Source organism: Rattus rattus, chromosome 2, assembly GCF_011064425.1.
Source record: "Rattus rattus isolate New Zealand chromosome 2, Rrattus_CSIRO_v1, whole genome shotgun sequence".
NCBI classification, from domain to species: domain Eukaryota; kingdom Metazoa; phylum Chordata; class Mammalia; order Rodentia; family Muridae; genus Rattus; species Rattus rattus.
The window spans coordinates 209,253,012-209,267,668 of record NC_046155.1 but is presented as its reverse complement, the minus strand read 5'-3'; the positions used below and the strand labels follow the sequence as shown (position 1 = coordinate 209,267,668).

General features: G+C 38.7%; 1 protein-coding gene across 7 annotated transcripts in view; it reads left to right on the top strand.

Annotated features, from left to right (window-relative positions):
- The window catches only part of Eya4 (EYA transcriptional coactivator and phosphatase 4), a 117,717-nt gene that overhangs the window by 46,512 nt on the left and 56,548 nt on the right, over positions 1-14,657 (top strand). For 3 of the 7 annotated variants that reach the window (XM_032894886.1, XM_032894887.1, XM_032894884.1), the window contains exons 2-3: positions 1,523-1,647; positions 10,713-10,805. In XM_032894886.1, the coding sequence (XP_032750777.1) occupies positions 1,527-1,647; positions 10,713-10,805 (214 nt within the window). In that variant the 5' untranslated portion in view covers positions 1,523-1,526. The remainder of the gene's footprint in view (positions 1-1,522; positions 1,648-10,712; positions 10,806-14,657) is intronic. The other 4 variants (XM_032894891.1, XM_032894890.1, XM_032894888.1 and 1 more) reach the window with 2 other exon arrangements.

Sequence of the window (14,657 nt, the reverse complement as noted above, 5' to 3'; positions counted from 1 at the left end):
CGAGCACACTAATCTCTCTGTCCAGTACATCCAGGGCATTCTCCAGCTTTGGAATTATAGATTAGTTCCACCATACTCAGCTTTTGTCTACGTGCTGGGGATTTGAAGACAGTCCCTTACGCTTGCAGAACAGGCATTTTCCTGTCTAGACTTTTTAAAAAAGCCTCATCCCTGGGATTTTCTGCATTTGATAACTGATTTGGAGATTTTCTACATTTCCTCTGAGTCAGGTTTGACCTCTTTCAAGAAATTACCAGTTTTATCCAACCCAAGTTCATTGACATGGCTTATAATGTCCTTTCATCCTTTGAATTCCACCAATGTCTCTAGTGATTGCTTGGAATTAAAAAGTATCTGTATTGATTATGGATTTTTCTCTTTCGATGATGTCTTCCCTCTACTGTCTCATCCTACTGGTATCTGCTAATTTTCCTGTTTCTAATTTCTTATATGAGAACATATATAATAGATTTTCAAGCCCCTCTCCCATATCTCACTAACCACCACTATATATATATATAGCATGTCATGTTTTGAATTGATGTTTTCACTATTATTTTGCTTTGTATATCAGTTTTCATTTATTTTTGAATTTTCTTTGACATAGGAGATTACATATAAGTATAATTAATTAGCAAATTAGCATATAAGTATAATTTAATTAGCAAAAATTGTGGGTTTAGATATCATATCATCATTGTTTTGAATGACTTCATTATGGTTTGGATACCATATTCCATAAGATTTATATTTAGCGCCTTATAAGTATTTATCTTGTAGGCTAGCATAGTTCTTTTAGCAATGTCCCATGTCTAACTAGAAATAGCTTATTTCTACAGTTATTATTAGGTCCAATCAATTAAGTCTCGGTGGTGATAATAATGCTTTATATTGTTATTATTTATTTTGCAGTCTTTAAAAAGTGACTTGTGAAATCACGTTCTAAGATTCCGATCATGTTCAGAGTTAGTTGCCTCTTTCTTCCTTTAATTTTATCAGAAAAAGTCTATCCTCTCAGGATCTCAGATGTATTGGATACATCAACTCCTTCCTGTTCTCAGAAGCAAACATATATCCTCTTTCTGAATAGAAAGCACGACTTTCTGTTAGAAGACTTACAAGTCTGGCTGTCTGCCTCAGGGTGGTTTTAAGTCACTTGGATCAACTTGAGTTGTGTTTACTTCTGGCTACTGGTTACTTCCTCGCTGGTGACAGGGGCTGCCTAGTCACAGGAGTTAAACATTCTCCGTGTTCCTCTGTGCTGCTAGCAGGAAGGACTTATTTCAGGAAGGCTTCCATGTCAACGTAGACAGTCATGATCAGGGTCTGACCTTTCCTTGGCATCAGTACATGAACATGCATGCAGGATTGTACAGCAGAACAAGCCATGCGGTCTCACTGTGGATTCTACCCCTATTTTCCATGCACTGCCACTGATACATGAACATTCAAAGGCTGAAAGGAAAATTTGAAAATGCTTGCTGAAATGTCAGTTTGATCTCTGCTGCTCCTATTCTAACAGGTCTATGGAAATGCAAGACCTAGCAAGTCCCCATGCCTTGGTTGGAGGCAGTGACACACCTGGGAGCTCCAAGCTGGATAAATCCGGTCTCAGCAGCACTTCGGTCACAACAAATGGGACAGGAGGTAAGTGCCATCCCAAAGATGCCTAGAGTCTCATCTAAGGGCTTGCCTCAAGCTTCATGCTAGAGATTGTTAGTAATGGCTATCCTACTACTGATGCTGTGATCAGAGTTACATACAAGGAATACCCAGCATTTTATACCCAGATGGTTTATAAGCGATTTATTTATCTTCAAAGTTGATTGATTCCCTTATCTATAGCTATGAGCATTATTATATGAGAGTATATAGTCCTGAGAATATTTTTAAAAAAGGTTACCTCTCCATATTTGCCCCTATAAATATTCCACAGAATTTAAGAATTGTGGATAAAAGATATCACCATATCTCTCTATATATACCATATATATGTATATGTATATGCACTAATTTGCATATTCAATATTTTTGTCTTAGTTTCAAATTTAAATAAGTGTTACTCCAACATTTTTCATTAAAATGGTGCTTTTGCAATTGATTTAAAATGCAACAAAAAGGATAATACTATGACATCTAGCATTTATATGAAAGAGAAGTAATTGCATTTTCCCAGATCATTTTCTCATTTTATTAAGTCACAATTAACGCCACAACTTCTGATAACAGTAAGTTATTATTTCAAATATTCTTTTAAGAAATGCATTCAGTTTGTCAGAACATATGATCCAATCGTGTAAAAATATGTACATTTAGAGACACTATGTAACATACACACACAAGCAGTATGTAAATTGTATTTTTAATTATTCACCATCAGCCTAGGTACCAAAGTCAAATTTCTGAAAACTCCGTTTTGTTCACAAACTATTCATATGGCCAGATATCAGCATTTGCCACATCATATTTTCTTGTATCTGTGAGATTGATCTACCCCTTCCCAATTAATCTGAAGTCCATGTTTTCCTTGTCAAGTTGTGTGCATTGCAGCCTACCCTGCATTTTAATAATGTGTTACACCAAACCCTTCGTAGATTAACACTCCCCTTGTTAACTTGTCTCTAAACACGCATCTGTAATTCCAAGCTAATGAGTGGATGGATTTTGAACTGCCAGTGTTTAGGGACATTTAGTCAAAACCACCAGAGCATGAGCAGTTACCTTTAGGTCAGAGCTGGGCACAGAGAGTAAGACTGAATGGTTCAAGCTCTCCGAAAGAACAGACTCACTCACATAGTCGCGAGCACCAGAGCAGACCTGAGGCGCTAACTCACAGAGGACACACAGTCCAGCTGGAGTCTTGCTGAAAGGTCAGAAACTGGTGCCAGCACTGACGATCGCCCCAGGACTCTCGGCACGCCTTCCAACGATGAACTCTTATACCGTTCCTGTTCTCAGGGGACAACATGACTGTGTTAAACACAGCAGACTGGCTGCTGAGTTGCAACACCCCCTCTTCTGCAACAAGTATGAGAGCCGATGGTACCCTGCATGTGTTTGGGTGTGTGCGTTTGACTTCTGGTTTGCCGTCTGCTCTGTCTGCCCCTCTTTTCTATGTTCTACACTTAGATGCTAAAACCAGCAAGTAAACAGGCCTTGGACCTGTTCATGTTTAACATCTGGCTGCAGTATTTTTTATCACTTATTACTCTAATCTTATATGCTTAGATGAGTGGGGTTTTTTTTTCTTATATTTCTCATACTTCTGCATCACCGGGGATTTTATTGACTCATAGCTAATTATGAGTTTCTCATGTGATTCTTTCAGCCCAACGAAATCTTGTCAATCAGAGCAGTCTGAACCACTGAGCATTCACGGAAGCTCAGTTACCCAATGACCCACTTATTCCCTCAGTTTATATTCCTGATACTGCTACCAGATAGTCCAAAGAACCTAAAATAGAATTAGCATTCAATAGCCTACCATTTTAAAAGTTACCAGTAGTGACAGCTGTGATTATAAGATTATTAGCATGTTGCGGTAGAACATGCCTGTAATTCCAGCTACCTAGAAGACTGAAGTAGAAAACCCACAAGTTTAAGTCCAGCCCACATAGTAAAACCCATCTCAATTAACTGCATAACTGAATAAATTATGAACTTATAAATTAAGTCTCTTAAAATGTTCCAATCTATCAATGTTGACTGCATTCATCCATACATGTAAGCATTCTCCTAGAATAAATTATATTATTCAATCAAAAGCGAAAACAAAACCATCACACTCCTACAGAGCTTCCAATTTTGCATTTAAATGGAAGTTTATTCCAGGCATAAAACAGAGAGTTTGGCTGGACATTGCTCTATTTCAGATTAAATTAAAATATATGAAAACTAAAAATGTATTATATTCATTATTAGTATTTTCATACTTTGAGTTCCAAATATTTTCCATTTTCAGGCTTAAAAAGTGTTGCCAGAATGTAGTTATTCTTGATTCCTTTTGGTAAAGAGCCAGATGGTAAATGCTCTCCCACGACGGAAGGTCAGACATTAGTATCCTCCATCAGCTCATCTCCACTGTGTAGAAACCAAAGAAGCTCTAGCTGTATGTAAATACACGAGGCCCAGCTCCAACAAAACTGTATTGATAGACCCTGAAATTTAAAATTTACATGCTTTTTGTGTTACAAATATCTTGCATTACAAAATATTCTGATTTTGCTGGGGTTTTTTTTAAAGCAATTACAATGTAAACTTCACCCATGGCTCACTGATATTTATTCTTAGATGGTTGCAATAGAACCACATGTGATGCAATGTTGCCATGGTGACCTCTTGCATTGAGTCCCTGTCATCTCACTCAGGAGCATCTCTCTAAGTGTACAGCATCACATTTTCCTGTCACGTCATGCTATGCTCAGGTGGTCTGTAAGGGCAGCGTGTGCACAGGAGAAGCACAGTGAATCTGGACTGTGGCATTCAGCTACACTGACTGGCTGTGTTCCTCATTCTTCCACATCTTAGCTTCTTAATATGAAAGGAAGATTCTAGCCTTCCTGGCAGGCATCTTTGTTATTAGATAAGTTGATTGGCGATAAATACCACTACAGTTTAATTTCAATAGAAAATTCTGTAATAATTAGACAATAAGCTTTTTTTTTAAAAGAAAACTGGAAACATTTGTTGTTTAAAACATTGGTCATGCTATGAATTCTCTGAATTTACAAATCTGTAAACTGGGCCACAGAAACCAACCCTGTAGTATAGGTATCCTAGAAATACTTTGTTGACATGATTGTTGAGCGATAATAGTAATAAATAAAGATGAAATAGGTTGGCAGACACTGTTAGAGAAATTATAATGAATTTTAATGACATCTCAGCAGCTCCTTATGACACAAATGTTTCTCGTTTGATCTCTCTTATTGAGGATAAAATACTTTTAAATGATTTATTTTCATGATTATTTTTAGTTCTCTGTGTGTGTGTTCCCCAAAACCAGTCTTTATAGGTACTTTTGAGCCCTGGATATGGGTTCTGGGAATGGAACTGAAGTACTCTTTATGTCTCATTGGTCAGCCAACTCTTTGGCTGTGCATGCTTTATTTTAATACTTAATTTTTATCTTAGTATTACATTTAGATCACTTGATAAGTTTATTACAATAAAACCTAAAGAAACGGTGGAATCCAACAGCCTTTCCCATTTTTTTTAGCATTAAAACAAAATTTAATTATAAGGTTTTATGTGACTTAGAACATCACCTTAAGGCTCTGCTACCTCGTGTCACCTAAGAACCTCATGTTTCTTAAACTGAATTCAGAAGTTACATCACCTTAATACAAATTATATCAATCTCAAGATTTATATTGAAATCCACATTTTCACCTCAAGTGTTTATCATTTGTAACACTTGATGAAGTGTGAAATATAGGAACTAGGTGTAGTACTGTCAGCCTATAATCCTAACGCCCAGAGTACTAGGCAGGGAGGGAGGAAAGACAGGGAGGAAGGGATTATAGATCACAAGTCAGGGGTGAGGCTTTGAGCACTGCATGGACATGTGATTAGTTCTGCTCTGCTGTAATTACACAAAGCAGCAGAGAACAATAGCTACATGAACGAGCCTAGCTATGTTCAATAAAAATACAAGTCATGGGGCTGATTGGCATAATGACTAATGCAAGTCTATTGGTATATTTTAGACACACACACACACACACACACACACATACACACACAGACACACACATACACACACACAGACACACATACACACACAGACACACACACAGACACACACATGCACACACACACACACACACACACACACACACATCGGTGATCTGTAGGCATCTGAGAACCTTCTTCCAGATACATGTAATTTCTGATTTGAATTTTAGGGATACTGTTAGAGTCTTGACTCATTCACACACATATCATATACAAACACTTAGCTCTGGTGGGCGCGCTTTGGACAATGTTAAAGATAAGTCGATTTTACTTTCTCGTTTAATTGAATCATAGCGAGACCCAATTATATTCCATTCCCTGTACTAGAAAATGAGGAGCCAGTACCCCAAACAGTGTGCTGCTGACCGGCCGGCCACCAAAGCGCTGCACACAGCGGAACAGACTTGAAAAGGACAATGGAAGTTAGGAAGTGTCCGAGCAGAGTGAACAACCAGAGCAGGGGGTGACTTAACTACTCCTGGAGCTGACAGAGAAGTCCTGACAGAAAAGATCGGGGAAACCAAAAACAGGGCACTGTCATCAGCTTTACTTATAAAATTTGAAACAGATATCAAGGAATCTTCTAGAACTTTTCACGTTTAGACAACTAACTCACATATAGTAAACTCGTTTGTACTTACCATGCATTTAGGAAGAAAATCCCCTACTACTAACCTCTACTCTGTTTGTCTTCTATAATTCTATTATTATAGAATGATAACCACTCACTGCTTCATCAAATTCTGTCACGAAATTAAATATTTGTCGTACAGCTAGGAGGAGAAGGCACTAAGAGGCGTGCCTCAGATTTCGCGTTGACGCATTGATGCAGACAAACATAAACGATATGTCACAGTGGTTATCAAAACCGGAAGGCAATGCTCACGTCCAGGTCGTGTTGTGGATTGGGATTTTCTTTTCAATGGATTTCTCGTTGAGATTCTTTGCAGAATCTGTCAAAAGTCAGCCAAAGAGAGAAAGGACATGAAGCTGGTGGGGAGGGGGATGGCAAGGGTTTGGGAGCAGGTGAGAGAGCAAGAAACACGATCAAACTATGCTGTAAGGAAGAATTAGCTGTGTGCTGCGGTTGAGGGGGAAGTCCGTGGATTACATACGTACAAGTTTAAGTGCCGACTTCTAAAACTGAAATGCAAACTGTAAACCCCTTGGCCTGCCTTCCAAGGACTGAGGTTGAGTTATGATAATAAAATGAATTTCTCCACAAAAATAAATACCACATATTGCTGTTAAGCCTATGTTCTAAAGATGCTCTAAGGAGACAAGATAAACTTTGCTTTGAAGACTGATCTAGGAAACAGGCATGAGAAATGACATGAGAATTCAGAAGCTATAAATGACTGCGGCCAATAGTCACACTTGGTCTGGACATTGTAGATGGCAAGTTTTTAAAAAGCTAACATATGGAAAGGTGTGGATTTACTATTTATATCTATACAAAGCACCCCACTATAGGAATGACTTAGCAAGGGTTCCTTGGCAAAGCGATTCTGGACGCAGTAAGATTTGCTGTATCCCTTTTTTAGAGAAATGTATTGTGGCTTTCTTATTTTCAGCATTCAGGAGAAGAAAGCATCAAAACTTTTAAACCAGTACATTTGAAGATGGCTGTTGATTTTTAATTCAAAGTATTTGATGAAGAAATTTGATTTTTGCTGAAAAAATTGGAATTGTCTACTATACAAGGATTTTCTTCCATTTTAATACGTAAATGATTTTAGAGGCTACCCTAAAGATAGGTAACAATACTTGCTTGACACATTAATTTACAGAATTAACATTACAAAATTAAAATATATTTGAATATTTTTATAAATATGTATTAAATTTGGATTTTTATAACTTTTGAAAAAATAGTAAAAAATGAGATTTGTTTTGATAGTAAAGTTTTTCTTATAGCACCATAGACATAACATTAGAAAACAGTTTTGTACCTGAACTGTATCTATTACATATCATTAAAAATGCAAAAACAAAAGAAAGACAGAAAAATATGAATATAAGCCAAGTATGTTTGGAAGCACAGAGGACATGACATTCATTACAAAGGATTATTTGTAATATTTCGTAATGTATATTTTCTGCTACTTAACATTTTATAGTATTAGAGGTAGGCTAATAATCTTTTTCAAAAGGTTATGAGAATTTTAATGATATAAAAGTATTGATTTATCCTTTTGAGTTTTCTGCCATTGAGAAAAATCAGAAGTTACTATTAGTGAATTGCTCATTCTTTAAGGAATAAATAATAAAATAACTTTGCACCTTCCTAGGAGCTCAAGTGATTTGCCAATGGCCGTATAATATAATGTGAAAATATTTTACCTGTTGGGAAAAGATAATCAGTTTTGCTCCTTTTTCTGCTATCCAAGAATTAACCAGGCCTTGTCTTGTTTGGCTCCTGTGGACAAGATTCCACAGTGTTCTAGCCATAGACGTTGCTCATTTCATACTCCCCTTACCTGCAAAGAAAAAGGAATTTGGCGTTTACTGTATACATTTTCCCTCCAAATGTTAGTGTCAATTGTGTTGCCTTCTTATTTTAAAATCCATTCATGTGAGAACACTGGGGACCTCTTGGTATTTCTGCATCGCTTCACATTCTCTCCGGGAGATGTCTTTCCTCAGTGAAATAAACCACTTTTGTCCTGACTTTTTAAATTAATGAGAGATGTCACCAGAATTATGAATGGGACCAAACCTCTCTCTCTCTCTTCTTCGATCTCCCTTTGACTGCCTGAAGCTTTCAAACTCAGGAAATTATAATCGAAACCAACGCTGAGTGATGCCTAAATCGACTCTAGCGGTTTGTATCCACACTAATCACCATCAACGTGCCTGGCTTAGAGACCAGTTTTGACAAACTCAACTCCCCTCTTGCCCCTCTCGTCTCACAAGGCGACATCTTAGTAGAGGTATATACTAAATCTCCAAATCTCTGTTTCCAGACATAGACATCTTTGGATGGGAACTTAGCCGTTTTAGAATTTGGAAGCTCTAGGATGTCTCTTGTCTTCACATTCCAGAAGTCTCGGGGCTACGCTTTTTTGTCATAGGTGTCAGAAGAAGTATGATGCAGACTTTGGGTGAGACAGATTCACACCAATCTAGATCGTTCCATGTGTTATCTTTATGAAGGACGGAAAGGCATCCCAGTTAGCAGGAGGTGACTGAGGGCAGTACAGAGTAAAGAGTGGATACTGTAAGTTCACCAGCCCGTGGTGACAACCTCAAGCTCTTAACAGCAATGCCATCAGGGTGAGGCAATCAGGGTGAGGCGATCAGGGCTAGGCGATCAGGGCGAGCCATTTCCTGTTTCATGCTTCAGTCCATCATTTGAAAAAGGAAGACGGTAACAGTGCCCCTTACTGCTGTGGGAGTAAATGAACTCACCATGTACACGGCTTGCACTGTCTGGATATGACAACTTCACACTGGTACACAGACTATAAACGCCAAACAAAGATCCATCAGGACCCCGTTCAAGCTTTGCTGAACGTACATATGCTAAAACTTAGTCAAGCCTGAATGCGTAATAAAAACCATGTAATAGTAAGTAGTTTTTGCAGTGATTAATGTAGATCAGGCATGATATACATGGTTATATCGTGAGTGAAAATTACCTCATGTAGTAGTAACTACAGGTGCATTAGTCATCATTATGCAGATCACTAGACTAAACAGATTACTGTCACTGTTAAAAAAGAGGCAAACCTTAAATTTCCCGTCTCCAAAAATTAGTAATTCTGTGTGTGTGCATGTGTATGTGTGTGTATCTGTGTGTGTGTTTAACTGTCTGCATCCAACCTTTATCGTTCTCTGAATCTCCTATCAATTCATGTTATTATTCATGTTATTACTGTGCATACTAAAGCTAGACCTCAGTGAGGGTTTGGCTGAGTTTGCTACAGAAGGCTGTAACTGCATGCTTCTCGTTAGCCAGTCGCTTCTCTAACGGGGTCCCGGTTCTCACTCGCTTGGTTGGTGGGTGCTGGATGAGCCCACCAGCCCTGTAGTACGCGCACTGACTCATGGTCCGATCTCCTCTAGTGGTCTGCTTGCTTCGTTACTTAACTGCACCAGCCCACTTACAGCCAGGGCACACGGAATGTGTCAAGTAGAAAATAACTTAGTTTATTCCCCGACTGCTATGATAGACACATGTGGTAGGACTTCGTCAACAAAGGGAAAATATGGTGTGACCAAATTGGTAGAGGCTGTGTCGTTGCGTGTGATAATGACGACAGTGTGTGCCAGCCGCTTCCGTGCCAAGGGACGATTTTGTCAAAATTACGTATGGCAGGCGTTTTATGGAGAAACTTGTGATGCTGTAGACATCTCTCATTCAGTACTGATCTCAACATCATGGAAAATGTGATTCTGTGGAATACAAGTACCCAGCACTTTGAGAACTTCCTGTGGTGGTTTGCTTTGTTTGTTTTATCAGAATATTTACTGAGTGCCTTGTTTTTCGCCTATGGTGAGAATAGGCTTGGGGGTCTTGTGGATTTACTTATGCCTCCATTGGACCCTCACACAATTTTCTCTAAATATTTTATTTTCTTTGGAAGAATAAAACCTACATAGTAAATACCTCTGCAATGACTTGAGTTGAATGTGGTGAGAACCCTGAGAGGACTTCTCTGTTAGCGTGTGAAAGTGTGCTTAAGAGATTTTTTTTTAATGCAAATACCAGTGCTGCTGTTTTGCTTTTGAAGGCTCCCAGCCTTTAAAAGCCAGACTCTCAGAACCAGCCCAGCCGGAGGATTTTAGAGCAAATCCTCTATAAATGCATGCCCATTTAGAAGCTAAATTAACAAAGCTTTTCCTCAGTTCACTTCTCAAGTTTTCTCTTGCATGCCCATGATAGCTTAAAAAAAAAAAAAAAAAAAGTAGCAGCCAGGGCCTTTGCTGTGAATTTAGAAGTAAAACTCACCTGTACTTATTGTTCTGCATAGTGTCTCTTCTTGCAGTCAAAACAGAGCCCTTGCACAGCAGTGAGACCACTACCACGACTGGAGATGGAGCGCTTGACACTTTTACTGGGTCAGGTAAAGCCTTTAGCTCGTGTCTCTGTGTCCACGTTGGGGTCCCTACGCATCCTCCTCTTTGAGAGCAGAACAAACTCAAAGCTGTATGAGTTTTCGCTCTTATCAGGTCCAGCAGAAACCCACTTTCCCAAAGAACTAATTGTCTTAAAACTACGTGCTTTTTGAAATGGTGTTTGGAATCCGTTTGCCAACCCTTCCTCCCTCACTGTAACAATCCCATGATGTTCTCATTAGCAGAGCCAGCTTTCTTCATTATTTTATACACTGCTTGATCAATTTAATAATTAGGACCATAATAGCTAACTTTGTTCCTTCAACTTGCCCGTTTAAATTACATTAAAAACTGCCTTCTGTCTACCCTTCTAGATGTAAAACTATCCATTTGATTCCTTCTAAATAACCTTGTTTCCTCTCTGGGTTTAAGAAAGTCCTCCTGTGTAGGCAGCTGAAAGACAAGTATTAAAGGTTAATGGGTTTCTGGAGAGCACATGCTGGTTACATTAGAACCCAGCCTGGGAGAGTGGTCCCGTGCTTCAAAGAGAACAATAGTATGTCTTTAAACATCAATCCTTTTTAAATATAAATACCTGATAACTCCCAGCTGGGCATAAAGAGTACAAATTAAGTCGACTTAAAGGCTCTTTCTAAATTACTATTCTGTACGGCTTATATCTAATGAATAAAATTTTGGAAACCCAAGAAGGAACGTGTATATATGACGAAGATAAACATGAAACCCCGAAAAGTGTCACGGCAGTTAAATCTTGGTTCTGTAGGTCTGCTTTAATATATTTTATGTTTATCCATGTTCTCATGTGCGAGGGTTTTATGTGCGTGTGCTTTATACTTGAGGGATGCCCTGAGTCTAATGTAGTGTTATGAAACATATTTCACTTTTATGGGGACAGACGATCCAGCTTTATTACCTCACACCAAGCAGAGCAGTTGTCATACTGCGCACATAAATACAAGTACTCCAGACAGAAATAAACGCTAGTGAACCAGCCTGGCATAAAGACACGCATGTGCGGACGAGCACTGTTGTCAGCCACCTGCCTCACAGGACACAAACAGGCACACGCATATCCTACCATGCTGTGGTGCTCACTCACCCTCACCATAACTACTGCTAATTTTCTACAAAATAAATGTAGGCGAATAGTTGGGGGTGTATTAGATTATGAAGTAATTGCTAGTGTGCGTCAGGAATATACAAGCTCCTTGACAGGTGAGTTGCCGATGTACGGATCGTAATCTCAGCCCTGTGCAGTCCACTTTACAAATAAGAATACTAAAGTCTTCCAGAACATGCAGAGCGGTTTGGCCACACACTCGAGCATACACTAGTCATCTCGGATGAAGTGCTGACAGTCAGGCCCTAACTGTGCCCTTGAGCTGGACACCACAGTGACTGAGAAAAAAATGAATGAGTGTAAGGACTCTTCCTGCGTCCCCTTCACAGCACCTCTAAAGACTTCTTAGTTTTCTGCCGAGAACTCTCCAGATCTCTTCGGTCTAAGTCAAGTAGCCACTTCCAATACGTGATTATCTCATTTCAGTAAGTTTAAAAATCTGCTGAAATAAAACAGAATACGTTTCTGGTTAATTTTACCACCTTCCAGTTATGAAATGGCCCATGGTTAGTGGCTACCTGAGTGGGAACTCAGACACAAACCATCCCTAACACTGTGCAGACCCTACTGAACAGAGGAGGTCCAGAATGGACCTTCCCCACAAGCAGCGATTCTGTGGTCACCCCAGGCTGCAACGTGAGACACTCAAACAGAGCTCTGCGTGTGTAGTCCAAACATCAGTAGTACCCTGGCTGTGGTACCACAAAACATCCCCTACCAAGTTAGATACCCCCCACTGCTTCTCTCTTTCCTGAGAGGCACTAAGTTTAAAAAAAAATCATGGTAGTTGAATAAGAGCTTTAACATTTCTCGATCCCATCCTGTGAGAAGCTGGTAATAGGCATTATGAGTTATAAAGTCAGTTATCAAGACAGTCCAAAGGTGACCAGCACTGCTTCTCTCTGTTGGTAGAAATGATCAAACGCAGTAAGCATAATGAGTCTGGTGCTTTGAAAAATGGGTGTGAGTCGCTACGGAGCAACGAAGCATGACACAGCGGTTTCCAGACTTCCCCAAAGCAATCTGCAGCTTCTACAGGGATCAAGCCAACTAAACATCTATGTTGTTGCCTAACATATCTGGACACTTATCAATTTGAATAAAAATGACAAGATTTAGTAAAGAACTTTTACCCCTTTCATAATTAGCTCAGTTTTCTAAGCCAGTTTTACAGATATTAATATAAAGTTTCAAAGGTCAATCAAGCTGTCAGTGTTCAGGGTAAAGTATTCTCACAAGGTCTAAATTCCTTCATTGAAGGGAAAAATGTGTTCTATATATTCGGAATGGTGTTCAGGTCTGTGCGTCTTTCTGAAATATAGAATTCTTCTCTGTCTGACTTAATAAAAGATGTTATAAGTTACTCTTTCTCATTATTTTGTCTTATTTGAAATCCCTTCAATTTTTCAATCTTGAGGATAGCTTAACAGCACGGACAGCTCAAGTTTTGATTATGCCAACGGCAAGTCCTATCAAAAATCAGAAAAAAACCAACGTGAAATTATTAACCAGGTTTCTATTATAATATTGGATATTGTGGAAATTTGAATAATGTAAATTTGCTTTCCATGTGCATTTAGTTTCCACAGAATATAGCACAAGGCTCTATTCTCATTTATTTGATGGCAAGTTTTTTTTTTTTAAGTTCATTTTGGTTTTGGAGAACCTAAGCGAAGAGTAATATTTTATTTCAAAATATATAGAGAGAAAATTTACTTAAATCCAGTTCCCGAAATGTTTAGAACATTTAGAAATGGTCACAATCCGGTGACTATCAAAACTGATTCATAGTATTAGGGAACACGTGCTTGCTATACTATTGCTATGAAAATTGCCATTTTATCTCCATATTCTACACCTAACCCACCAAGTGGTATTTTGAGCACATTTAAAACAAGCACACAACATGTTAAGCACATTACACTCATGTCTGTGAAGCTCACGGGTCACTTGATAGCAGTCGGACATAGGAACATATCATATTGCATGAACCAGGCAGTAACCTAAACTTATTTGTCACTTCTTTGCCGTTCTAAACGTTGAGCTCCAGTGTTCATACGAACAACTCAGAAACGGTGTAGTGCTTTGAAGTTTAACTATGATTGATTAGACTAAACTCATGCCAGCGCTGTGTTGTGTACGACTTTAATCTTTTTGAAACGTGAATGAACAGCAGATGGCCTGATAAAGACATTCTGTGTGCTTGCCCAGTATGGACTGGCTTGGAAGGAGCTGGCTCAACACATTAGAATCCATGTATGTGCAGTCCATCCGTCATAGTCAAGGCAGATGACTAACAGGGAGAAAGACTTCCAAACTCTCGGATACATTCCACAGTAGGGTGCATATTTGAATGAAATATTAAAATAACCTGACTTTCCCTTTTAAGGTTTTCTCCAAAAAAAAAAAAAATACCACCTTTGATGGTTCAAAACAGGCTTGAAGAGATAATTGGTACAACATTTTACACCGCTCAAAGCAAGACAGCTTATGGATAGCCTGGGCTGCCTGTGCACATTCTTATTACTCAAATATTTGGACTGTACATTTTTAAGCACCCACCTGATTGATGGGACAGGAGAAATTGGAAACAGTAGCATTTTGCAGTTGGAGGATGAAAGCTTGAACCCCGAATCTCTTAGCAATTACTTTATTCTACTTAGACTAAATATGGAATCAGTATATCAGTATCATATTTGGGTTTGAGTTGTAAAGTTTG